Source organism: Thermobia domestica, chromosome 4 (genome assembly GCF_964235325.1).
Source record: "Thermobia domestica chromosome 4, izTheDome1.hap1.1, whole genome shotgun sequence".
NCBI lineage: Eukaryota > Metazoa > Arthropoda > Insecta > Zygentoma > Lepismatidae > Thermobia > Thermobia domestica.
This window is the reverse complement of record NC_137457.1, coordinates 206,105,479-206,133,424: the sequence shown is the minus strand read 5'-3', so window position 1 is coordinate 206,133,424 and position 27,946 is coordinate 206,105,479. Positions and strand designations below refer to the sequence as shown.

The 27,946-nt window shown below is 38.0% G+C and overlaps 1 protein-coding gene across 1 annotated transcript in view; it reads right to left on the bottom strand.

Moving 5' to 3' along the window:
• The window catches only part of LOC145683429 (uncharacterized), a 341,599-nt gene extending 315,783 nt beyond the window's left edge, over positions 1-25,816 (bottom strand). The window contains exons 1-2 of the mRNA XM_081754761.1: positions 25,510-25,816; positions 13,858-13,977 (exon numbers count right to left, since the gene is read on the bottom strand). Coding sequence (XP_081610887.1) covers positions 13,858-13,977; positions 25,510-25,602 — 213 coding nt within the window. The 5' untranslated portion in view covers positions 25,603-25,816. The remainder of the gene's footprint in view (positions 1-13,857; positions 13,978-25,509) is intronic.
• Between the last annotated feature and the right edge of the window lie 2,130 nt (positions 25,817-27,946).

Sequence of the window (27,946 nt, the reverse complement as noted above, 5' to 3'; positions counted from 1 at the left end):
TACTTTGGGTGGTTTCGTATCCATTGACCTTGAAGACCAATACCTTATGTATCTGTGTCGAACACCTGTTTTGGGCGAGTATGTGGATCTCGTTCGCAAGACAGAGACACTTGGCTGCCTTCCAAGTGAGAATTCAGTTCTTCCTTTTTTTTATATTTTTTATATTTTTATATTTTTTTTGAAATAACATCGCTAAATTTAATCTCTTGTGTCTCATGCTGTAGAAAATCGCTTTTAAGGGGTTCAAGATTCTCTTCCTGTGTGATTTCGTAGGAATGACAGGTGGGGCTAATTTGTAGGATGTCATAGGAGTCACTTTTCCGAGTTCTGTCATGCGAGGAGTTGACGGGAAAGTGGTCGGGATTACACTCGTTCCCCCCCCCCGCGGGGTTGGCCCCCGCTTCAGTCCACAGTTCGCTACTATGTGCGTAGATCTCTGGCAGCGAAAACATGTAATCAGTAGTCCACTGTATGATACTCCTACTTTATAACCATGGACTAGAAGTCGGGATAGCACATGAGATGTCAGTTTAGTATGTACATGGCGAAGTTCCAGTTTTAATACCAGCTAGATAAGGAGGGGCCCATTCCTCATTTATTTTAATCACTGAATCATATGCACTAAGAGCCTCATTCAATAAGTTATTCGGTGCCTCGATAGGAAACTCAAACACACGAAGGAGGGTAATCAGATCTGCGGCGGAAATGATTCGAACTAAACACACTTCCTTATTTGAATGAGTGAATGGGACCTCACAAGGGGCCTGAGCTACAAAGTCATCGTATACTTGTTGCGTTTTGAAAAATACAAAAAAAATCACTATTTAACTGCATGGCATTGATGTGATCAAAAATACCTGGGAAAGTGGAGTTCATCTAATGGTAGATTTCCAGGGGGACTGGTCGAACTACACGAAACTTCTTGTCAAATCCCAGTTTAAATTGAAGATCTTTTTTATATTCCATATTTACTTTTGCACTGATACACCGACACTACGCCGAAACGGCAATAATTTAGAGTACGGAGTATAACTTCTAATTCAGTAGAATTGCTTCGATATAGAAATGAAAGCAATGAAATACACTTAACGTATATATGGTCCACTATGCTATAGGCTATAGTACACTGTGTAAGCACCAGAGCACCCGTGTTGACTCGACGGCGGCTTCATGCGAACTCAACACTCGGCCATGCGAGGCTCGCCAAAGCGAGGCTCCAAAGCGAGGTTCGCCATGTAATTAAAGCAGTTTGCCTTCATTTCCGCTATACGTAGGTCATGACTCTTGTTGTCCTATTTGTATCGGCCAATAAGATCAGAAGATATCTGAAATTCTTGGAATCTCTCGCACACCAAGGTCTGCGGGGTCGTTAGTTACGCCTCTGGGCCCGTTCTATACACGACAAATTCATTAAGGGGACAACATTGACAAATCTGAAAATAATATACGAATATATATTATTTCTAGTGCACCTAATAGTATACATTTTTTTTACGGAAATGGGCCCACGACTCATTATTGTTTTATTTACCTTTAGTGTGCTGTTCTGTTTATGTAATGTAGTGAACCTGTTTGATGCTTCACTTATAATTTTATTTTCGTATCGTGTATGGAGTAAGAAAATTTTGTCTTAAAATGGGAACCTCTTGAACGGCGGGGAGCTTCCCTGGGGGTGGGGGGCAGGCCCCTGTGCCCCCACAAGTTACGGCCCGTCGCCGCGGTAATCATTTTTTCTTAATTGGAAGGTATTATTTACGTAATTGATTTTATAATTATGTTACTTCTTTATTATTATTATTATTATTATTATTATTATTATTATTATTATTGCAAAGTCGACACTTGGCTACATATTTTATATCTTATGAATTTTCCGATTGGATTTCTAGTCTTTTTGTTGAATAATCAACACATTCCTCTTCAGGGGGTTTGGAGGAGGGAAATATTATCCTGTTGCTTTTCACTGGTTTACTTGCACGCTACACCAAGCCTGGATACTACATTTCACCTTTCTATATCTACGGGAAGTACCCTAAAGGTTGTGATGACCATAAGTAAATAAGTGAATAAGTGATGAGATCAATGAACTTTGCGTATTAACATTTCAAATATCAGGTTGTCAGAAAAGTCATGACGTATTTCGGTACAATATGACAAATGATGGTTTGTGGATATACTAGAGTTATTCGGATCATGCAATAATTTGTCATGATTAGCTAAGATGTTGAGCGTTTTGTGTAGTAGTATTGTTCTTTGTTTGGTTCGGTTTTACAGATTTGATCAGAGATGGCGTGGGTCAATGAAAACTTGACCCACCACCCACCGCGGCCCACTCTGACCCATGATCCACCGCCCAACTTGGCCCTCTCTGACCCACTACCCACCATGACCCACTCCGACCTACCACCCACAATTTACTACTGGCCCACCAAAACTCATCGTCATCAACTCTGACATATGATCCACGTCCTCTTTTCTACCGACTAAAGAGTTTATACTTGTAATAAAACTGACACATGATCCACGTCCTCTTTTCTACCGACTAAAGAGCTTATACTTGTAATAAAACCTGGTTGTCAAATTCTAACTAATCAGAGTTTGAATTTCTATGGTCAGTCCCTCAAGCACCGCTCTGTTACAATAATGATCGATCTGACCTTTACGAAATAAAATGGTAAAGTGTTTGTCATGGGAAAACTTACGGTGAATTTCAATTAAATTATCATGGTCTAATTATTTCCTTGTTGAATTATCGATACTTCTCAGTTTAAAACTGGATGAAATTTCAAACTCCGAAATCAAGGTACGTAGACCAACATACAGAAGCTTACATTACAAATTTTATGTCTATTTTTTAAACTTAAAGGGTTCATTGCCCTGTGCTCTAAGCGCTCCATATAATAAACAAGCTTTTAGCAATTATTATAAAGCGCATGGTAAGCATATATGGATATTTGATGCGAAGCACTGTATTTTTTGTTGAGTTGATTTCGAGTTTAACGTCCCTTTAGCAGCGAGACTATATGAAAATGGACCTACCCCATGCTGTAAACGTCGCCAACACCTAGTGGACCACTTGCGGGTAAACGTCGATCGTCAATATACAAGCGAGACGGTGTCCCACTGCCGGCAAGGTTTCGCCGAGTCGAAATAGATACCTCGCGTCAGGGTGTTGAAGTTCCCATCGCTTCGCAGCGACGACTTCGTTTTAGTCCGCGCTCCTTAGATTCGTCTCGCAGCTGCGCGAAGGGACCAACGCGAACTATCGCCAGTCATGTGCATGCGGTTACCATTATATATTATTTCTTCCTGGCGAATTTTTCCTAAAGTGAGCTCCGGGGGTCAAGAATAACCTCTGCCTCAACATCATGAAGTGAAAAATCTTGAGTGCGATAATTGTATGAATTTAGATGGCAAATGTCGTCTATCATTACAAAGTGAGTATGGGAGAACTATGAAATAAAGTAAATAGACACGCGACATTTTGTTATAAAATTACATGGTGAACGCATTTTATCTTATCCCAAACAGTTATCGTCCCATATATACGTTTAAAAGAGCACTCTGATTGACCAGATTAAAACGATCTCAACGATGTCTCTCCCTTTACAAGCGATGTCTCCTTCATCGTCTCCGTGGCGAAGTCGGAAAATCACCCGCCCAGTAATCATAAGGTTGGTGGCTCCAACCTCCTCCTGGGTAATTTCCTGGTACTTTTTAGTGTATTTTAGACTCACTTTAATGTAATCAAATCACACATATAAGCGATTTCACATATTTTGAGAGAGTAATTTTGTGGTTCATTGGTGTTTTGTCGCGTCAGAAGATGCTGTTTACAATGCAGTGAGCAGAGGGGTTCGTTAAATGAATTAACTTTAAAACAAAATAAGCCAGTGCCCTCAAACACCAGATTTCAATCAATATAAGAATCTGTGCAATGCCGTGCCGTGAAAAATCAGGTCCCGAGGAGAGAGAATATGCCAGCGCCTCCGTACATACGAGTTGTCAATTTAAAGTTGACTTCTCTGGACTATTCTTTCTGTATAATACTATACTATTTTATCAAGACTGAAATCAGAAACTTTCAGCATTATTACACTGGAATCGTAAACGTGTGTAGTTACTGAATTCACTACAGCTCCAGTTTTCCTTCTCCTAGAACAGTCTTGTCTTAGAGTTGTGGCTTAAGCGTTAGTTTCATAATGTTGGGGACGCGAGATCGATTCCGCGTGTGGCAATTCAGTAAATTTTTACAATCTACAAAACTGATACTTCTGACGTATACTAACGTGAAAAATATTCAATTTCTCTAGGTCTAAGAATTGTGACATTTTCTTTTACAGGTGAAACGCCAATACCACAAAATTACGTCATCGGTATCATCCTTTGTAACTGTGTGGCAAGTAACGTGTTTGGACAAGAATTGATGAATACATAAGGGCTAAACACGTCCTTACTGCTGTAGTATGGGCCAAAACTGAGTTCCAAAGAATTGTTCGTAGATGTGCAAATTGCAAATTATGATCGAACTTACAACGCTAGTCACGGGAATGATCCTATTTATGAAGTCAACTCCCATTTCTACTTAGAAGAAGAAAGAAACAAAATGCATGACTGTCATCAGCTAAGAAATCTTTATACTCCATTTCTTGCCATTAAAATGATAATTCTATCTGTAACTCCGTAAACGAAATAATATTATTGCGTTCATGTGTAAACCTAAGAAACAACTGACATATTCTATATCTTTTCTGTTCCTGTGAATACCTTCTACTATGTTACTTTTTCTTTCCTTCTGTGGTAATAATAATAATAATAATAATAATAATAATAATAATAATAATAATAATAATAATAATAATAATAATAATAAAGGAATAACATAATTACAACACCAATTACATGAACATTATCTTCCCATTCAGAGCAATTAATTTGATGGAATTTGAACCAAAGTATCTGCAATGGGAGTTTCCTGCTTTAACAATTTCTTTTAAACAAATCTCCCGAACCGGAGTATTGATCGCCACTGGCAACTGATCTCCTTTCGACGTATTCCAAACACTACAGGAACACGAACACAGAAATACTGAGGACAATTAAAATTCCGACCTTGCTCTTCAGAGGAGTTCGAACCCCTAGTGGATTGCACCTCATGCAGTAGCGGTTTGTAGTCTGTACAAGCACCGGTTGCAATGTTGCAATATCAAAGTTATGTAGGTACTCGAAAGTGGTCCCCTCCCCCAGCATTCTTGAGTCTTATCCAAAAATATTCAGGAAATATGAAGAGGAAAGTCTTTTAAGCTCTATTTGTATATTATTGATTAAATTATTTGTCTAATATTGATTTAATATATAAGCCATTTCATTTTTGTCAAACAACCACTATCAATGTACGTTTATATACTATTTATAAACAAAACCTCTACACTCATGTTATTGAACACGAGATAAATCGAATATATAGTATGTGCTGTAAGCCATGAATGATGGCGTTAATCCGAAAAGAAGAAAAAAAAGCAAGAAAATTGCATGCACGTAGTTAAACAAAATTATTTAATTATATAAACTATGCATTATTTTAGAATGGACGGTCTTTCTTCGATCGTTTGGGCTTCAAATTTTTCTATGACTTTATTGAAATCTGAAATGCTGCTCGCCAAGTTTCTCTGAATAGGAAGCATCGTTACCGCAAATATTTTCCACTTTATTTTCTTTAGGGTCCAGAAACACCTCTCTCCTCTGACAATATGCATTTTGTTAGAATTTCTTTGTATAAATATACGGTACATAAAGTCCATTTTCAGAAACCACGTATTTTTGTCTATAAAGAAGCATGAAATCTAAGATGTTTTCCTTCGAAAATGAAAAAAAAAATAGTTTAACTTTCCAGCAAATTCGGCTAAAGAAGACAGATGAGTATTGGAAATGAATGATTTGATATTCATTTATGCTCTCCGCCGGAAATCGAATACGCAATCACGTGCACGAAAGACACAGAGCTAGGAATTAGACCAGTAGTAAGACATTTTCTTCTTCTAGACTCGATCGACCCCCCTCCCCAGAATAGGATTTTTTAAAAGATAAAACTTATCTCAAGCATTTTCATCTTTGCATTATAAATGTTAAATAAAATCTATTGACTTCGAACGACCGCCCCCCAAACGTTCAGTCTGGACCCGTCTCTGCTACGACCAGACTTATATTTGTTCTTTGCGAGTTTATGATTTGTGAATAACTTCTTTTTTTCAAGCGTCTGTATATCCCTCACCCTATCAATTGAGTCAAGCGCTGCTAAGCGGAGGAATCCGTAACTATTACAGAAGCTGACCAGTTGCAGAAGAAAGTGCAACCGCAAGAGAGCAATACGGGAAGATAGAAGCGATGCAAGAATAAATCCACTTCCCCATGTTAAGAGATAGGAGCTCGCTGCCATATGCTCAATGTTACTGCTTTCAGTGGCAACGTTCGTTACCACTGGAAATGTAAATCTCTCTCTTTCTTTCCGTTTTTTAAATGTTTTTTTTAGAAATGCATCAATACCGTTTTGTGCTCAAGAGCAGAGGTTTATTTTTCACTGATACACTACTTTAATACTTAAAAATATTTTTAGTATTAAAAAAATATCCGGTTGCACAACCATGCAACAAATAGTATCAGCCACCTCTGGCCTCATGATCATGTGGCCTCAATTCACCACAAACTCCTCATATGAATATAAGAAAATAAACTAGTAGTTATGGGACATGAACATAGAACAGTCTATTTCTACACGTGTTGATACAACTTAAAGAATGTGAAAATAACTTTATCGTCTTTTCTTCTTTGGGAATTAGAAGTTATATTAAAGACGAAATGTAATGTAAGTCGGGACCATCCCTGCAACCGATGACCACCGCCGTAACTTAGATTCTTTTCTGGGGGAGTAGCTTTGGCGTGGGAGACCCGGGTTCAAATCCCGGCGGGAGCTCATGTGGTTGGGATTTTACGTTAATCAGTAGGTCCACGTATCATATTGCCTCGCTACTGAACGGGACTTTAAACTCAAAATCAACTCCTCTTTTCTGCGGGGAGCAAGTATTAATAGGCTTATTTCGGCCCCTAGAAAAAGTTGATTTCTAATTATTTGATCCCCTCTCTCCAACTTTCTCTTAATCTTTATGAGCTCACCGGAGCCTGTGGGCCCTCCCGCACGGCAAGGTCTGTGGTTCCGTTAGTTACTCCCTGGGCCTATTACAAACATGGCAAAATTATTAAGGGGATAATATTGATAAATCTCAAAGTCATACAAATAAATATTACTCAAATGGGTCCACGACTCATCTTTTTTCTATTTACCTTTTGTGTGCTGTTTTGTTTATGTCATGTAACGACCCGATTCCATGCTTCATTTCTAATTTCATGTTCCTATGGTATATGGAATAAGAAAATTTTGTCTGAAACTAGGCTCCCTCGAACGGCGGGGAGCTTCTAAGAAGAATCCGAGTTTGTTTTTAAGGTCCACAAGTTACGGCTCTGCGATGACGTAGGCTCAACCGGAGAACATTTCGTGATACTTTCTTCACTGAGCAATGTGTATATAACTTGTTTTTGAGTTAAACAAGGAAATCTCGAGTAAATCATTAAGACACTCACACAAGTTGCTTATATTTTCTTATTTATATTTTTATTTATATTTTTTTCATAATTTTTTGTTATATTTGAGTATTTTGTTTATATTTTTCCATGAAACGACTTTAACTACATGTTAGTTTGGCTGGAGAATCAAATGGCGCGTTGGATGAGTGGTGGTTCACCGTGAGTTCTCATGGTGTGTGGAGGTGTTTTTGAGCGCTCCGTGAAAGCATATCCAGAGTTTCCTTTGTTGTTTTTTTTCTTTAGTTTTTTTTTGTCCTGTGCTTAGGACTGTATAGTGGTGTTAATTACTGTACATTGTGTCAAGTAGTCCTACGCTATGAATACCATTCGACAGAATACGTTAAAATTTGAGTTTGACAAGAATTTCAGACAATTACGACCGTCACCAGCTGAAATACACATATGGTTCAGTGAAAATTTTTCCGATTTGATGAACAAAGTGATTGCAATTCAATTACACAACGAAGACTTCTGTGTATATGTTAAACTGGATACAGCTCTGAATTTTGAACAAGCTTTACGTACTTTGCCAGACTCTGTTCCCTTCCGTCATTCGACTGGTGTTTCCTCTGTGGTGAATATATTGGATGCTACTACTAATTATACTAAAGTCCGTATTTTTGAATTACCGTGTGAACTTAGTGATGATGTAGTACGTGATACCTTGCGTGAATATGGTGAGATTAAACAAATAGTACATGAAAAGTGGGGCACTCACTTAAAATACCCTGTGTTGAATGGTGTTCGCGCAGTTTATATAGAATTGGGGAAACATATACCCTCTAAACTCCACTTCATGGGTTATAAGGCTTCAATTGTGTATCCTGGACAGCTTCATACTTGTTTCCGCTGTTTGAGTACGGATCATCTTGTTTCCCAATGCAAGGTACCACCTCGTCAGTTACCTCGTCCTCAGCCCAAACAGGGCGACCTTCGTATGACAGCTTTATCCACTGGTAATCTCCCGAAAACCCCGCATTACTCGTTAAACTCACAGTCTCCTTCTTTACGGCCCAGTGTTTCCACGAGTGTTCGTGATGTGTCTCGAGCTCCCCCTCCTTTGGTGCATGATCCTACAGAATTTCCTACTTTATGTCATGATGTCATAACAGAACCTGAGCCAAGTACTACGGCCTTACAAGATTGTGTTAACCCGATTCAGTGCCCCTCGACCAACTCAGTGCTACAAACTGCCCCGCCCAATCTGGCAACGTCGCAGGATGATGTCCCATTGTCTACCTCTCATGTTCAGCTTACTACGAAATCAGTCTCAACTCTTGAAAATGCATCTGAATCTACTTTGCCCTTTACTAGTGCTCATGGAAATCAACTACGGCGATCGTTACGTAAAAAACGAAAAGTGCTCTCAAATAAAACAGACAGTGTTAGCCAAGCAATCCAAGATAGTGTGAGTGACCCAGAAACACATAGCGGCGGTGGTGACCTTGACTCTGACATGGTTTGTAACAACTTCTCGGCTACACGCGAGTCTCGTGAGCAGAGTGGTGAACCAGAGCCTACTGCTTCGTAAGTTCTTGTGTATAGCTTCTCGTCAACACCGTTCACGTGCCTTCGGGTTCTTATGCCATATATTTTATTTTCTGCTTTCCCTGCAGTACAGTTCTCACGTGATGTTTACCGAATTGTTTCTATTTATGTTTTTATTTTTCTTTCTTTTCAAACTTCAGAAAGAGTGGTGGAGATTGTGTTTCAGTTGGATGCAATATTTCTCCTCTCCCCCCTCTGTAGTGAGGTGTATTTTTGCACAACTTATCCAGTTTTTGGTGTTATTTTTTCAGATTGCTTTTTTATTTTATGTATTTATTAACTTGATGGCAGGTGCTACGTCTCCTACTAGACCTAACGTGCGCCGTCTATGTACAATTAATATTGCTGGCATTCACCATCCAGCGAAACAAAATAGCTTAAAAAATTTTGTTATGCAAAGTGGTTACGACATCATTCTTCTGCAAGAGGTCCGCTTTGAATGTTTTGACTTTCTGCCAATGTACAATGCAATTGTGAATATCGGACCCAACAATCGGGGTACTGCTATTTTAATCAAAAAGGGTATTGTCGTAGAACGCATTAAGCGACTTCCCTCTGGCCGTGGTATCAGTTTATTTTGTGATGGATTTAATATTGTGAACGTTTATGGTATTTCTGGAACAGTTAACAGGCGTTCTCGTGATCATTTTTATAACGAGGAAATTGTGCAGATTTTACCAGATAATTGTGATCCTATTATTCTGGCTGGTGACTTTAATGTACTGGAACGAAAAATTGATACCACTGGTATCTTCCACCCGAGTGTCACTTTTACCCGCCTTATCCAACAGCTGCGGCTAAGGGATGTGTGGTGGAATCATTGGACTGTGCCTAAATTTACTTTTAAGAATAGTCATATGATGTCCAGGTTAGATAGGTGGTACATAACGTCTTCTCATTGTTCAAATATAATTGAAACGGACATATGTCCAGTTTCATTTAGCGACCATGCAGCGGTTTATTGCGTTCTTAAAATTCCGACAGGTGTCTCGCATACGCATGGTAGAAGTTACTGGAAATTAAATGCTCAACTTCTCCATCCAGCTACCATTAGGAATGATTTTCGTCAACGTTGGCAATTTTGGGTACGTCAACGACGTTACTTTTCAACTATTTCTGAATGGTGGACTTCTTATGTTAAACCCAATATAAAACGCTTTTTCCAATGGTACGGAAAAGAAATTAAGCGCGAGACTCATCAGACATTAGAATATTACTACGCTGTATTAAACGATCTCTGGTCTCAACCCAGCAGCCCTCAAAATCTCAGTCATATTCATAGGGTTAAAGCGCAGATTACACGCATACAACTTCGGGCTCTTGAACGTTATCAGACGGCTTCCACATCTGCCTCATTTTGTAAATCTGAACGCATCTCCTTTTACCACTATATTCACTCGCAGAAGCGACGTCAGCAGAACTACATTGAAGCTATTACGGTGGATGGTGCTGGCGAAGTTACGGATCTTAATGATCTTAAGACTCATGTGTATGAACATTTTTCTTCCTTATATCGTACTGGTTTAATCAATGCTACTGCACTAGAGACATATTTCCCGGAGACAATGCCCCAACTGTCTACCGACGTACACCAACAATTAATGGCGGACATTACTCCGACGGAAGTCCGAGAAGCATTGAGTACATGTAAAGACCGCAAGAGTCCCGGTCCAGATGGACTAATTTATGAATTCTACATCTCCTATTGGGATATTGTTGGAGCGGAGATATGCCACCTTTTTAATGAGCTCTTAAGGCATCGCAATTTCATTGATAATCAAGGTGTCATTGTTCTCATACCTAAAACGAACTGTCCGGTGACCATACAGAACTACCGTCCTATAACGTTACTCAATACTGACATGAAACTTTTCTCTAAAGTTTTAGCACGACGCTTGAAACTTGTTTGTCACGGGATTATTAGTGATTTCCAGGCAGCAATTCATCCCATCAAGAATGTGTTTTCTGCTCTTAGCAAGATCCGTGACATCTCTGAATATTTTAAATTTAAGCGCATACCTGCATGTTTATTATCAGTCGACTTTCAAAATGCTTTTGACTTTTTATCCCACGACTATCTCTACGCTGTTCTACGAGCCTACAAGTTTCCTGATTCATTTATTGACTTGATTCGTGCACTGTACTCTTCAGCCACTTCCCGTGTGCAAATAAATGGCCACCTTACAGCGCCCTTTTCCATAAGTCGTGGAGTAAGACAAGGATGTGCTTTATCTGTATATTTATTTAGTTTGGCGCTTGAACCTCTGTTCTACCATCTAATGTCGATCCCCTCATCCGTGAATCATGATTTTCTAAATATCAATGTTCAAGCTTTCGCTGATGATGTGACACTCCTTTTCACTACGAATGAGCAGTTTGCGCATATTGAACAGTGTCTACAGACTTTCGTGCAGGTGAGTGGTGAAAAAATCAATGTGAATAAATCGACGTTATTGTTATATAATGCTTCCATGGTCACGTCACCCTTTTCTATTGACCACCAGTATCTGATAAATGACCACGTCAAAATACTTGGTATTACTTTTACAGTTCGAACTAACGTGATGACAGACATAATTTGGGGCCCTATTCTTCAGAACCTACGCCTACTTAGCGCCGACAACAAAGGTCGGAGCTTGAATTTGATCCAACGCACCTGGTTTGTTAATACTTACATTCTTTCTAAAGTGTGGTATGCAGCTCAGATCTTTCCTCTGCCTGAGTGTTACGCAAGGAAGATTGACTCTCTCATAGGATGGTTTCTGTGGAGTGGATTTTATTTTCGACTCCCACGAAATGTTACCTATTGCTCATATTTTACAGGCGGATTACAAGTTACTAATGTGAGACAAAAATGCAAAGCTCTTTATATGCGTAATGGATTGAAGTTATTTCTTGATTCTGACTCACATACATCGCAATGGATATCGTGCTGGACTGTTTCATTAACTGAAAATAATCCGCCATACATTCGCTTTTTTCCTCATTGCCCTGCATATGTGCGGGAACTCATTTCCGCATGGGCATATGCCCCACCGTTACCCGAGGCTTGCACCATGTCCACTAAAATGTTGTATGGCACTTTAATCAACAGTGCTATGTGTCATTCTGTACCCCGAATTTGTCATAAGTTTCCCACCTATGACTGGCATGCGATCTGGCGAAATGTGCACAACAAAATTTTATCTTCGGACATTCGTAGTGTTTGGTTGTGTTTTATTCATGACTTACACCCTACCAATGAACGACTTCATACTATTCATCGTTCTGAATCTCCTAATTGTGTGCACTGTGGTCGACTGGATACGCTTTTGCATCGTGTGTCGGAGTGCACTGATACGACTCGCATCTGGACCTCTTTATGTGGATTACTTGCGGTGATCTGTCGTAAACCAGCTAACTATTTTGATCGCCGTATACTTGCCTTTTCGGACTATGTGTGGTATCCCAATACAAAACTCAATGCCGTTAATTGGCTTATTGGGCATACTATCTATTATACTATGTCCTCTATGCCGAAGTGTACAGTGGAGGAATATTATTTATACTTAAAATATGCTCATAAGACTTTTCCTATGATCAATCTGCATGAAACATCTGTGTTTGCTAATTTCCTCAAAGTGATCTTGTAAGCTTCCATAGTATACTGGTCTCATGTAATGTAACATCAGTGTTTGCAATGTACTAGTTATTACAGTTCAATAAATATATTAAAAAAAAAGTGGTTAACGTATTGAACTTTTATTTGGTGGACCCGGGTTCGACTCCCGGCCGTGCTGAAGCTTTTTCTTGTTTCAATTTCAATGCATACTCAGTGTGATAAGCAAGATATTCTTTCGACCAGAAAGCAGAAGATGTTGGAATGAGGAGAATTGGAGAAGGTCTCTCAATGGAGGCAATCATTTACAAAGTTATTTCTAGCAGTTGTTCTAGATTTGATTTTTTCAGCTACTTTCAAGCATTTTCTGATTCATACGTGATCAGTGTTTTTATGTCTTTGATTATACAGTATTAAATGAAAAAATACATTACATACACAATATTGAGATTAACATATGATGTTCATTGGACAAGACGCTCTGAACCAGAGAGATTGATCTCAAAATGGAGAACTGTTTCGTTAGTCACCTACTTTACAATTTTACTCGCATAAACATTTGGATCAGGGCTACCAACTGCTGTCAGTGCCGAGAAAAGTTACGTGTAAGTTGGGTTGCATCTGTCTAGGTATTCTCACAACTGCAAATTACCTCTACCCCAAGTAATGGAATTAGAGCGTTTAGGGGGGAATTTCTTTTGTGGCTGGGTGTACAAGTGTTAAATATTTTAATCAAATATCAATCAAACCTAATATCCATGTGATGTTCAATGAAGTGAAAGACAAATTTTCATTGCTTATTGAAAATAAATTTGGTGAAACAACGTATTCGTTTGATATTTAATATAGTATAAATTTTCAAGTATGTTATGAAAAATATTTTTTTATTGCACTAGATCCCATTCTAAAAAGAATAATACAGGTGTATTCAGAGAGAAAATTGTCAACTTCTCTGATTCGTTATCTTCCATTGGCTGAATATAATTAGAAAAATGTTTTCATTGTACACAATCTTAAAACATTGAACGCTTGACTCATTTCAAAGCTGAATTAAATAAAAATTTAGTACTTACCTGCATTACAAAGTAACATAGTTGAAGTGACCGAAAACTGAATGACATAATCGACTCTGAGAAAGAGCAGGCGTACTGTGAATGCCTAATTGCTTTCATAAATGAAATAAAATTATCCAACTGTAAGAGAATAAATTTTGTTAAAATGTAACATATACAATAACAAAATTTGTGAGAAAATACTGAATTCGTAAAAATTTTTTTAGGAACATACACGAAACGTAAACAAATGAATAATATAGAAAGACTCATCAATTACTAATAGGGAAACACTCTCAATCTTAATTACAATTACAGGATAACATAAGCTTTCAAATCCTTCATTAGAGAATATTTTTACCATCACTGGAAAACAAATTATGCTGAAATTGATAGTTGTTTTTCCATAGTAAAAGCAATATTAACTTCAAATAAAATTAAATTGATAAGATTCAGTTTGCAGAAACGATTATTAATATTTAAAACAGGATTAAACACTCTTGAAACCACTTTTGAAGGTGAAAATTAAAACAATTAAATAACATGTAAAACATAACAATAACCAAAAAGTGACGTGATTTCTTCGTTGGTTCTCCTCTTTCATTTGTTATCTTCACGTTTGTTGGTTATATAACTACATGTTAAGAAATTCTACTTGGTACACAATGTCACAATAGAGGAGTACGAGATAATCCAAGAAGATCTATAAACAGATTATTCTGAAGTTTTAACACAACTATGGATTGCTAAATTCTAAATATTATGCTTCAACACTAATGCATAACGTTGAACATTAATAACACTGCAGTGGTCGCGCGTTCTACTATTCTAGAACAGGTGTTTTATTTTTAGAATCCCGAGCAATTGGCAACGTGCTCGGCCTTAAGCGGTTATGTACCTTTCTGCGAAAACCTTCTGTACATTCAAGTCATTTTTCAGCGCTTATTCTTGCACCTGCTCAGATTTGTTCCATGATTTCATAAGTGTTCTACTATTGTAGATCGCGCGACTATTGGCGTACAAATTTGTTTCGTATTAGTGATTTATTTCGTGTTACATTTTCACGTTATTTTTGTGGAATACGTGTTTGTAATACATGAAATGTCAGTGCATGACAGAGAACAAGTGCGTCTTTAGTTAGTAGAGGCTGAAAGCGACTGTGAAAGTGCATTTTGATTGAAGACATGTAGGAGCTCGAGGAAGATTTTGAAGTTGAGTGCAGTGATACTGAAGATGAACGAGCAATATACCGGAAGAAGAAGAAGAAAACATACCAGTACAAGCCAGTATTCAAGTCATGGATCTTGCTGCACCACGTTCTCTCGATTACTCGTGCGTTTTATATCGGTAGAGAGAAGAACGTAGAACCTTCTCGCCAGTATGTAGACCACTTAGTGCTAAGATACCCACGAACTCGCAATTTCAATAAAATACCAGCTTTTCATAGGCTTGGCCCGCAAGGGATCTTTTTTATGCCTAATTGACGATGAATTGAGAAAAAAACGTAGCTGGTGTTAATGCTCTTAATATATTTAGAGCGAGTAAGAATAATGAGAGTGTCAGACGAAAGAATTTCCCCCATGATCTAGGTTTTGATTTAGGTTTATAAAACCAGCAATAAACCAACGTTTAGCCGTAGAATCCTTGCCAAACGAGCTTCGACGTAGAGGAAGACTTCTGGTTGGCTTCAATGAAGGTGTTCCATTACCACAAGACGGAGATTCTGGGTTTGGAAAATGTGTCCTTTGTTGCCATTCTCGCAACAAGTCAACAAGTAAAAACGTTTGGAAAATGCCAGAGCTTTGTGTGCCCAGACCAGCAGAAAAGCGTGTGTGACGATTGCTTGGAGTAGGCAGTCATTCAAAAAGAGTACATCAAATCATTCTACCTGTACGATGTATAATAAAAAAGATTTATGCTGTTATATGAACACTTATACCGAAACACTTGCTCGATTTTCAGTTCAACATTGTCATATATTAAATACGATATACCAAATGTTTGTTTTCTGTCAATGTTCTTGCATTAATCAAACAAAATAATTTTAAAATATTTAAAAACGTGTATAATATTATAACTAACATACTCAAGACCGAATATCGCTAAAAATCATATTGCTATAGAAAAATACTGATGTTCTACAATAGTAGAACGCGCGACCACTCACGTAAAGGTGGAGGGCGCGACCAACGCAGTGATAATGAAGGAACATGATTTCACAAACTCAAATGTTGCCTGTAGTGTTGCAAAGTTCCTTGTACCGTCATCCGCAAAAAAGTTCACAAAACTGTAACTTCCATATTTTAAATAGGAACTCAGTGTTTTATTTTTCATATATTATTGCCTCTTTGTGCTTTCCCTAACAAAACAGTGTAATATTGAATAATTACATGACATTTGAGAAAAAAGTAAAGCAAAATTACAAAATTAAGAGGAATCTTTTATTATCAAACCTTTGTCGTTCAAATGCTTACCTAAAGAATACTCCAGGGAAAATTTGAGAGGAAATGACTCGACACGACACAGTGCACGGGTGTTAGGGACACTCACAAAGTTTAAAGAACAAGTACCTATGTATTACTGAGATGATCATACAATTCCCACTTCATGCACTATTCAATATGCAAAATGAAATATCTTTAGTTAAAATTACTGAAAAACAGAAAATGGTTATTTAAAACTCCAAGTAGAAAACCGCGCTTTTAGAGAATCTATTAGTATTATTAAAATGCATTCTGTCATAACTTCCTTCGTGGTTAAGTGGTTTAGAAATAATGTTGAAATTAGAGAATCGAAGGGTGAGAGTTCGAGCCTAACCACGGAAATATCATTTCTTCAATATAGGAAACATTTCAAATATAAAGTTATATTTTGAATTACTTAAAAACACTAACCCAGATAAACTCTCACGTTTCAAACATCAGTCACACTTATTCGGAATGCCCTCATTTATACACGAAGACGCTTAAACGTTTACACTGCTATGATCAGAAATGATTTCAGAGTTAAATACCAATTTGAAACCACACGTCCGAAATGAAAATTATGCCTGTTTCTAGTACGTACCTATTCGTATATGCAGGTGTATATATGTATTATGTATATATCCATATATAGAGAAGGTATTTCAGAATAACACCGACAATGTTTGGGAAGTGATTCCTGGCACCAAGATAAGACAAAATGTATAGACTAACCAAGGTGCACAAATGCTTCCCCTCGGAGCTATAGGCTATCAACAATATGAAAAAATCAGCTTTCCAGGTACATAGCTCACTAACTTTGGAACCTCTCGTAGTCGGGTCAAGACTTCTATTTGGGACTATTATCTGCCCTATCCAAATATCCAAGTTTCAGAATCCTGTGGTGCTTTCCCAACAATTTTTATGGAGGTAGTTGATCAGTACTTCAAATTATATGCCCGTAGTCAAACTATGTATATTGAAACTCCCTATCATCCATCCAACCATCCATCTATCTATCTATCTAGATAGATAGATAGGTAGATAAATATAGATAGATAGGTAGATAAATATAGATAGATAGGTATATAAAGATAGATAGATAAATACCTTGGACAGGTTAATTGGTCCCCATTTTAGGACGTATCGACCTCTTGTGAATGTCAGATGAAACGAGAATACCCCTAGAAAATCCACGAAAATATTGTCCACCACAAACTTACTTGACCGGTGATCGAGTGAGGACTAGATGCTTCAGAGGTAAGCACCTTACTACTGAGACACCGTGCCCCCTTTCTTTAAAATTTTCGCTGCACTAGTATTACACGAATAATACTCAAATAGTTTTCAATAATATGCTAGTAACACAAGTAATTAAGTGACTGACATTGTAACGAAAATCTTTACGTACATATCGCTTAAATATAATATTATGCTATATGTAAGGGTTATAATACCACTATCTCATGGTTTATTTTTTCCAGTCGGAAATATATGAGGTGCCATAAATCGAATAACACTAATAATCTATTTTATAAGATATAGTTAAATTCATTTTGACACATTATCCCTCTCCAGTTAAATATACTCCTCCTCATTCATGTTTAGACTCCAAATACAATATCATGGTATTCCGAATTCCGAATCATTCGTTTATTTATGTCTCATTCGATTCTAGTTTAAATTCTTTGTGTAACAACAATAAAATATTTTCCCCGTCACCACCCACGCACCCCCCACCCCACACACAAAACATTTCTTTAAAGGAGTTCGAGACAAAAGAATCTGCCTCTGGGCAATCAGCGAAATGTAGGTGTTTAGAATGGATCTCACCTGTGTTCCAGATGCAGTGCATCAAGAATCATTTACAGTATATACAGGGTGAGCACAGAAACAGTCCCAGGAATATTTTGCTGAAATTTTGAAGTGATACGTAAACTCAAAATGTTTTTGTAGCAACAATTAAAATCACAAACACTCGATGTGCGCGCCACCTGTAACGCGGGAAATATCGAGGCGGTAATCTAGCTCCAATCACACCTCGTGAAGCATATCGGGTGTGATGGAGTTGACAGTATCACTGATGCGTTCTTGGAGAACGTTCAGAGTTGCGGGCAGTGGAGGTGCATACACTTTGTCCTTCACAAATCCCCACAGAAAGAAGTCACAAACTGTGAGGTCGGGTGATCTTGGAGGCCACTTGCAAAGAACTTGGTCATTGACTCCAGAGCGCCCTATCCATCGGTTTGGGAAGTTCTCGTTTAGAAACCTGCGTACAGCATGATACCAGTGTGGCGGCGCTCCATCTTGGTGTAGAACGAAATCGTCTATCTCTGCATTACTAAGTTGCGGAATCAATCAGTTACTACCCACATAGCACAAGTACGTCCACAGGATATCCGAGACTGAGCCCGCAACGGACGACGGGACATCCCGGGATTATCCGAATATACTCCGAAGACTTCCACAGGATTTCCGCTAACATCCCGAGATACGGGATTTTCAACGGGACCACAAAGGGATGGCTATTGGTAAATCGTGGGATAACAATGGGATGTCAATCGACTATTCCATATAGCAGAAGGACGTCCACTGGTCGTCCGAGACTGATCCTGCAATAGATAACAGGATATCCCGGGATTATCCGAATGTGCTCGCGGGACCTCCGCGGGTAAACGGAATATTAAACAGGACCACAAAGGGATGTCCATGAATAAACTTTGGGATAACAATGGTATGTGAATCGACTATCATAGGATGACATAGGGTCCAATGTGGGATATTGATTGTATAACGTTTTGTGTCCTATGGAGCTCCAAATTTGATCCCACAAATGTCCATGGGATGTTAGCTGGACGACCAGTTTCCACATATCGACTACAATCGGGATGATTATGGGACTATTAGCGGGATGTTCATTGGATAACATTTTGAGGCTCTTCTAAACGTTCGCTGCCACTTCTTTTTATTTTCGAAAATTGTGGGAAAATGAAACAAAATAGAAGGAATTTGGGATGGGGCCGCATAATGGTAATAGAACTCTACGATCTAAACTAAGAATTTTTTTGAATAACTCAGTTGTATTGAGATGTTTAATAGATCACAAATGATGACGTCATAGGCTGCAACAAATATCTCAACTACAAATAAGTTATTAAAAACTTCTCGTTCACATTAGAGAGTTCCATGGCTACTATATGAGCCACTTTCCGAAAATCTATTATTCCTTCAATTCTCCCAGCTTTTTTCAAAAATAGAAATGTGAAAGGAGCGTTTAGCAGAGCCTTAAAATGATATGAAAGTAACATGTAGCAATTGAATTATTGACAAAATTGCCAGGTATTCCTAATTTCTATTATATGTAAGACATGCTGGTGAAAATCACCTACACTACAAAAAATAATTAGAAATACCGAGAAACATGTTGTGAATTACATATTACACGTCACTTTCGTAATAATAATAATAATAATAATATAGTCTGAGCTCAACTAGTATCAAAATATTAACTAACACAATTACAATGCGCAATGAGAAATAGTTTGATTTTTATTAAAAAAACTGCATTTTCTTGAATATTCATAACAGGTAAAAAAAACGATGAGAAAGGTACTGAAGTTCTAAAATATACATGATAGAAAAACATAAACTGTGAAATATTACTTTATACTATCACTACCAAGTGATGAAAGACTTATCGCTAATACAGCGTGTTCGGATGACAATGGAAAATATTAAGGGGTGATTCCTGCCATTGAATGAAAAAACGTTTTCTCAGCTTTTCACCCCTACGTAGTGTCGCAGATATTACGTGCTGAAATCTTGACAGAAACAAATCGGAGGCCATAAAAAGAGCACAACTAAACACTTGTTAGAAAAGACTTATTTTATTATCTCTAGGAATGCCAAGTAATAAACAAAGCTCAACAAAAAGCGGTCACATAAAAAAAAACACTAGACAATTCTTACAAAATATTAACAGTGAAATTATGAATGTGTAATCTGCTTTTTATACTACGCACATTATCTTTCTTCTTTCTCTAAGAGTCAACACACATATAGATCTCAAGAAAAAGCGATCTCGTACCACAAAAGAGCATAACTACACTCTTCTTACACAAATCTTCTTTACTTTTTTCTAAGAACGTATTCTCAGAAGAAGCAGTCACGTACCATACTAATATTTCTAGATAGACGAAGATGAATCTTCAAATGAACTTGATTTACCATGGGGAGTATCCAAACATTTATTTTTTCCGTCCATCTTCGGCATGTCTCCCTTGATACCACGAGCAATTTCATCATCTATTGCTAATTCACACGATGGATGTAAGCTTGCTGTATCTAAAAAAAAGAATCTGCTTTTTATACTACGCACATTATCTTTCTTCTTTCTCTAAGAGTCAACTCACATACAGATCTCAAGAAAAAGCGGTCTCGTACCACGGAAGAGCATAACTACACTCTTCTTACACAAATCTTCTTTACTTTTTTCTAAGAACGTATTCTCAGAAGAAGCAGTCACGTACCATACTAATATTTCTAGATAGACGAAGATGAATCTTCAAATGAACTTGATTTACCATGGGGAGTATCCAAACATTTATTTTTTCCGTCCATCTTCGCCATGACGTCCTTGATACCACGAGCAATTTCGTCATCTGTTGCTAATTCACACGATGGATGTAAGCTTGCTGTATCAAAAAAAAAAAAAAGTCACTACAATTATCTGGTTTCGCTTCTTTCATGTGCTTTATAAATCTATAGTTACTTTTTGTACGGTATATCAAAATATGAAGGTAAAAACGATAAACGTGAAATATGTGGAAGAGCGAAAATCACAATGTTACGACTTAAACGTCACCTTGAGATATGTGTCAGTCATGAACGATTGTTTCAAAGTGAATGACATTTGATTCAGTCGGAACTCGGGCGTTCCAATCTTAAACCCATTTAGTCGTTTTCGACCCACCTATACATAACTTTCCACGGGGTCGAAAACGACCCAGAGTATTAGCCACGATATTCCCAAGGGGTCGATTTCGATCCATCACCATACAGATGCCCTCATTAGAAATATCCAACTATTTTCACCATTTTAGCAATTATTGACACAAACTAATTAATATTTGTAAATATCACAGAAATCCGTGTCGAAACATAATTCGGGAATATGTGGATTATTTCATGTTTCACTTAATGTTATGGAATTCAGGAAACAACACATGTAGTATGAGACAAATAGAAAACAATGAAACTTATCTCTCTCACATTCACACACATACACAGAAGAATCAGGTCAGCTTAAAAATTCCCTACTATATAAACTCGAAATGAACACTCTTAAGCCTACTTATAGAACATGAAACGAAGTAAAATAAAGGTTTCCCGTTCTCATTGATGTGGTAAGGAAGAAGATATCCTGGCATTCGCCTAAAGGGACTGAGGAAATATAGGGAAAACGTGTCGAATAGCCAACTGGAGCACGGTTTGTATCCACCCTCTAACCAATGCCATCAATGCCGCGTGAGTATTGTATATAGAATGTGATATTCATTGTAGAAATTATAAGAGCGATATAAATATATTTCCATCTCGGAAACAAAGGGGAAACGGTAAAGCCAGAAGTAGGCATTTAAACTACTGAAGTTTTTTTTTTTTTTAAGGAAAAACAGCCCTTGTCAAAGACAAACATTTTCGAGACTATAAAGAAAACGTTCCCCAATACACACTACGATACTTTCTAGAAAGCTGTTACTTTGTAGGTATTCTAGAACATACGATAATTATATTTATCTGTTCAAAATTTTACATTTCGGACAGCAAGAAAGCAAAAACTATTCATAAAATACAAAGTACACAATTTCCTGACGGGTTGACAAGGGTTGTTTTACACGAAGCCCTTCAATTCTTTCCTTTCCATTTTATCGTTTCTTCTTCTGTTAAAAAAAATACCATTCATATTTGCAACACTGATGCTTCCATAAAGCTCAAACAGAACAATTTGCGTAGTGCGTTGAGTGAGTGGAGTGAGAAACGAAAGTGAACGAGTTGAGTTGAGTAGAATTTGAGTTTAATGTCCCTTTCAGCAGCGAGGCTATATGAGACGTACTGATTAACGTGGAATCCGAACCACATGAGCTCCCGCCGGGAATCGAACCCGGATCTCGCACGCCAAAGGCGCGTACTCTAACTGCTTGGTCACGAAAGAGCTCTACGAAAGTGAACGAGTATCACACTGATCGACACTCAAAAGAACTATGGCTAAGACCGATTCATCTTTATTGAAAACTAGCAGCGATTATCCGCTTTGCTGTGTTAAAATAAAAATGTTAAATGCACAACTCATCACGTGTTTGATGCCCGTGAAATATACTTTTTTTTTTTTTAGTGACGTGGATTTTAACGGCATTGGAAGTATTAGTATTCTTCTCAGCGACCCGAAAACTATGGATTCGACTTTCGATGATTTTTAAATGTCTTTTCCCCCCCTAAGCTGCACGGTCAAAGTGATATGATAAAAACTATCCCACGCCCGAACCTCGTGTATGTTCAAAATTTGATCGAGTGACTCATGAGTGATGAAGTCATGAAGTCACATAGTCACTTTCATTCATAGTCACTGTAGATTGATTTTCATATCTCCCCTAAGTTCTATAGTCAAAATGAATAGATAAAAGCCATCCCAGGTTCAAACCTCATTCACGTTGAAAATTTAATTGAGATCGGTTGGGTGGTTCAAACATGTATTTTCACGCAAAGTACTGACTTTTACGTGTAAATGTCCCAAAATGTGTTTGCGTCAAAACTATACTAGCACCATCTGGTATCGTATAAGTATATGCCCAGCAACGCTGACGCGCCTGCTCCCTGAGGGAGCACTCCTCGCTGGCGTTTCGGGCCCCCTGCTGCACTCCAGCTCTGACTCGGTTAGACAACATTCGTGCTGTTTAGAGGACACCTAGCACAGATTGATTCGTGTTTTATGCATACGTCCACACCGTTCAAACTACAATACCAGAAACATATATCAGACGACTTCATAATTCAAACACCAGAGGGTGTTAATTACCCACATTACACACGTTATCAGATACTATAACATTTATCAATGACTACATTACAGTTACAAATAACGGCCCATAATCACTGCAAACTGAGCCAGAGCCACAGCAAAGTAATTGAGAAAGAACCTAAATAATACCCAACCTTTATTTTACCTTACGAAAAAAGACAACCGAAAATCAAAGTTGGACTATCATATAGTAAAACACGAAAGAAGTTTATTCACCAGTGATCGCGGTTAATGGCAATAGTGGTTACTGCACGGTGAAAAAAAGCTACCTCAGAAAGACTGTTGTAAAGTACAAAGTTCTTAAATCTAATATAGAGGTATTCACCTTCAAGTATGTGCAGGGGCGTCATTTAGGGAGGCAGGAGGGGGCAAGATTTTGAGGAATACATATACTTTAATAAATTGTCTACTAATATACTAGTACAAAACGTGAAAGTCTTATGTCGGTGGTGCTCTTGTCCCCCTCAAGCAAAGTATGAAATGACGCCCCTGAGTATGTGAGTTACAAATCATCGCTGGCGAATAAGTTTTATAATTATGGCACCCTTCCACGTCTTATGAATATTTTAAGGGTTCACTCGAGCAGAAGGTTCTACCAAATAGAAACTTATAGGTAAGTCTAAACTGCCGCTGATGGCTGCCCTGGATAAAACCCACATGAATCTATTTTCAAGGTTGTACTACAATTATCTGTTCTTACTTTCATATATTTTACTTACATTTACCCCTGTTTCATTTCTGGCCTCCGTTATTCACTATTAATCACAAATATTTCTTGTTTTCATGCTTCTTTTGCTCTTTCCTACATCCTACTTTCTTACTGCGTAAAATTAGTACCGTGGAACTGTAAAATGTTGCAAACTACACACTACTCATTAATGACTACGCGAGAGTTTACTTAGGCCATTTCATTCAATTGAATCGTTCAAGGAACCAGTTCCTTACGAATCGAATTGGTTAGAAATTATGGTGGTTCCGACTGTAATGATTCTACGGCAAGAGTTGGAACCACCATAATTTCTAACCGATTCGACTTATAAAGAACAGGGTCCTTGAACGATTCAATTGAATGAAATTGCCTAAGTAAACTCTTGCCAATGACTAAAACAATGCGGCCAATTAAATATCATGTCTTCCGAAAATATGATGTTAAATTTACATTGCAGCTGCCCCACACGAGAATGACATAATGTCACGTGGTATTTAGTCCACTTTTACACGCGACTTTATTGATAAAAAATGTTATTTACTTACGTCTCGAAATAGCTGAGCGAGCAAAAGGGGTTAGCTGCCCCACAGAGGGCTGCTTTTGTCCCACCTTGATTCCCATATGATAATTCAGCGGCATACATATCCTAAGTTAGTTAACACAGTGTGTTTGAAACACTGTCAGATTATGCTCTACTGCCACCTCACTTCATAGCGCATCAATCCGCGAACACACACACTCCACAATGCAACTTACGTTTTCTCCCTTATTAATACCCTACAGTGATGACCTTTCTCATGTTTGTTACTCTCGTTATCACATTAGTCTGAATCTTTTCATTTCTCCGTACATCTTGTAATTCGGGGCTGCCATCTGCGGCAGTTAACCCAGGTAGCATACGATGTGAAATACTTTTCGTAAAAAAAAAAATAGAGTGTAAATAACAGTAATCACTGTCAGTGCACAGCATATTGAAATGAGTTTTGAATGATAGTGAAAGTATTATATGTGTAAGTGTGCTCTTCCACTTTGCTCGTTTACGTGGGCACTCCCCGTCATTAACGCGCTTGCTCCGTATAGATGCACTCCCTCACTGACCGCTCGGGCCTCCCTACTGCGCTCCTGGCCTGACTCGGTTAGATAGCATTCGTGCTTTTCAGTAGCTATCTAGTACAAGTTAGTTCGTGTTTTATACACTATATTGTATGCCATACGTCTACACTATATTTATACTTAGCCCTCCTGAAGTCAATCTGCAAGTAGCAAGTAGTCATTTAGTACTTCCTCTGCTAAATCAAATAAAAAGCCCTAACCTCACCTGAATATGTAGAAATATCAAAATTTGGTAGAATCATCTGCTCTAGTAATGCCTTTTTAAAAAATACTTATACAGTTCTAGTACAAAAAAGTATAACAGATTCACTTACTGCATTCATGATACACGGCGTTAACGTACTCCAGTGCTTTTCACATCTGCCACATAAAATGCATAGTTTGTAATGATGAGGCAAATTCTTCATCCAAATTGCAAAATAACACAAGCTTCTTCATAGTTCGTTAACCATAAGATAGCAAAAACACTCAGCTCAGACAGTGTAAATTATGTTTCACCAACTTTTTTGGGGCCCTTCTAATCACACGAAGAAATGTTTCTTAATAGCAAATATCGACTTATCATATTCTATAGGGAAGACAAAAATCTAGTAACCACAACACACGTTCTATCCGGAAACAAATGCCACCTGACCGGTGACGTGTGCACGAACTAGTTGCCATGGGCGCCACCTAGTGAATGCGTTACGGATAATCGAGGAACGGCTAACACCGAATTTAAATATATATGTAGATGTTACATCAGATAATTCTTCATATATATAAATTAGAACTATCTACCTAATAATACATGTACGGTGTTGTGTGGGTTCGCTTTTGAATTGTGGTCACTGATTGGCTGAGGAAGTCGCCTGCTACAAACTAATGCTACCAATACGTAAATAATAAAATGAGCTTCGCAAATCGTAATTCTTAATGAAAATAACATAATTCTTAATGTTGCAGATATGGGGACCAGTTTTGTGACGCTATTGCCACATAATGCTGTGGAAATTTTGTCGTTGTAAGAGTCGTATGTGTGGTCCTACTAATGTCCGGCGTGGAATCTCCCTCGGACCTCCTGTCTCATCAGGGACGTCCCGTGGACATCCTACATGGGAATCCTTTAGGACGTACCATGCAGGACGTCCATGGGATGTCTTCTCGTTGTCCCGATAATCCCGGAAACTAAATGGGATGATTGGGATCAAAATGGTGCATCCCAGGGACGTAGTGTGCTATGTGGGTAGCAATGCTAAGTAACTTTCACCTGCAATTGTTTGTTCCTGAAAGAAGAACGGACCGTGCACCCGACGCTCTGCTACTACACAAAAAAAATTGATTTTCGGTGAGTCACGTTCCACTTTTACAGTTGCATGAGGATTCTGGGTTCCCCATATCCTTACATTGTGTCTATTCACCTTTCACTTAAGTGAAATGTCGCCTCATCGCTGCAAATGATCTTCGTCAGAAAGGTTTCGTCGTCCTCCATGAAATTTTGCATAGTCTCACAAAACTCACAGCGCTTTACCTTGTCTTGTGGGTATAACTTCTGAACCAACTGCAGTCGGTACGGGTAACACCGCAAACGCTTGCGTAAGATATTGCTTACTGTTGTTTGTGGCATCTGCAACTCTCTGCTAGCTTTGCGTGTAGACTTCTGTGGGCTGTGTACGAAGGCTGCTCTTACGCCCTCCACAGTTTCCTCGGAGACTGGACGTCGCATTGAATGTCCTTTTCTCTGATCACAAATGCACCCCGCCTCAATAAACGTTCTATGCCACTTTACAATGGATTTGTGTGTGGGTGAATCAGCATTAAATTGTCGTTTGAAATAACGCTGCACTCTCACAAAACTGCTTGTTTTTGCAAATTGTAAAACGCGCCAGCTTCGTTGCTGTGGGGTGAACGCCATTTTGGATGTTACTGCTCTCTAGCTGCCCTGGTCAGAACTAGGATTCTGAAAAGATAGATGGGAAAATACTTTGAGCTTACTAAGCTCTGTACAAAATTTCATGTAAATATTCAATTAAATATTAATTATATGGCACTTTAAAATCAGGTACTCTTTCTGTGCTCACCCTGTATTTTTTTCAAGATAAACATGGAAACGACATACAAAGTACATACGACTATTTTCAATATTAAGTGCCAAATCTCTTAGTCTCCTTGCTTTCCGTAAATAGGCATATACTCAAGCTCAGTGTGTTGGAAAATATAGTCCGCGAATCAAAAGTGATATTGGAGATCTACCTTTCTTGTGCTCTTAGAAATGAACATTGTCCAAGAATGAGAGAGAAGATAAAATATAAACAAATTTCATATCAGACACTACAGCTGAGAATCTCAAACATAATTTGAAAATTACATACGCAACCATAATTTACTTTCTCCTTCAGGACTAACATTTTATAAAATTTATGACTCTAGTCTATAAAATATTCCTCTTCGTTTTTAATTACAAAACTTCCAAACCCGCACGTCCTGCGCAAGCGCAAGACATCATTGTTGTCTTAATGATTGAATATGATACAAAATTTAAAATATTTATGGCTAGCAAAGTGGCTTTAATAAAATGTTAATAACATTTTTAATTAAGAATTTCTCGATAATTACTCGAATTTAAGCCCTCCTCGAATCCAACGCACCCAGATTTCGCTGTGTTAAACTAAGAAAAATAGTCTTATGTTCCGCTTTTTACTATTACGAGGGTCACTACGAAAGTTTTGAGATACGCATTGTTGTGGCACACTATTTGAATTCCAACAATTG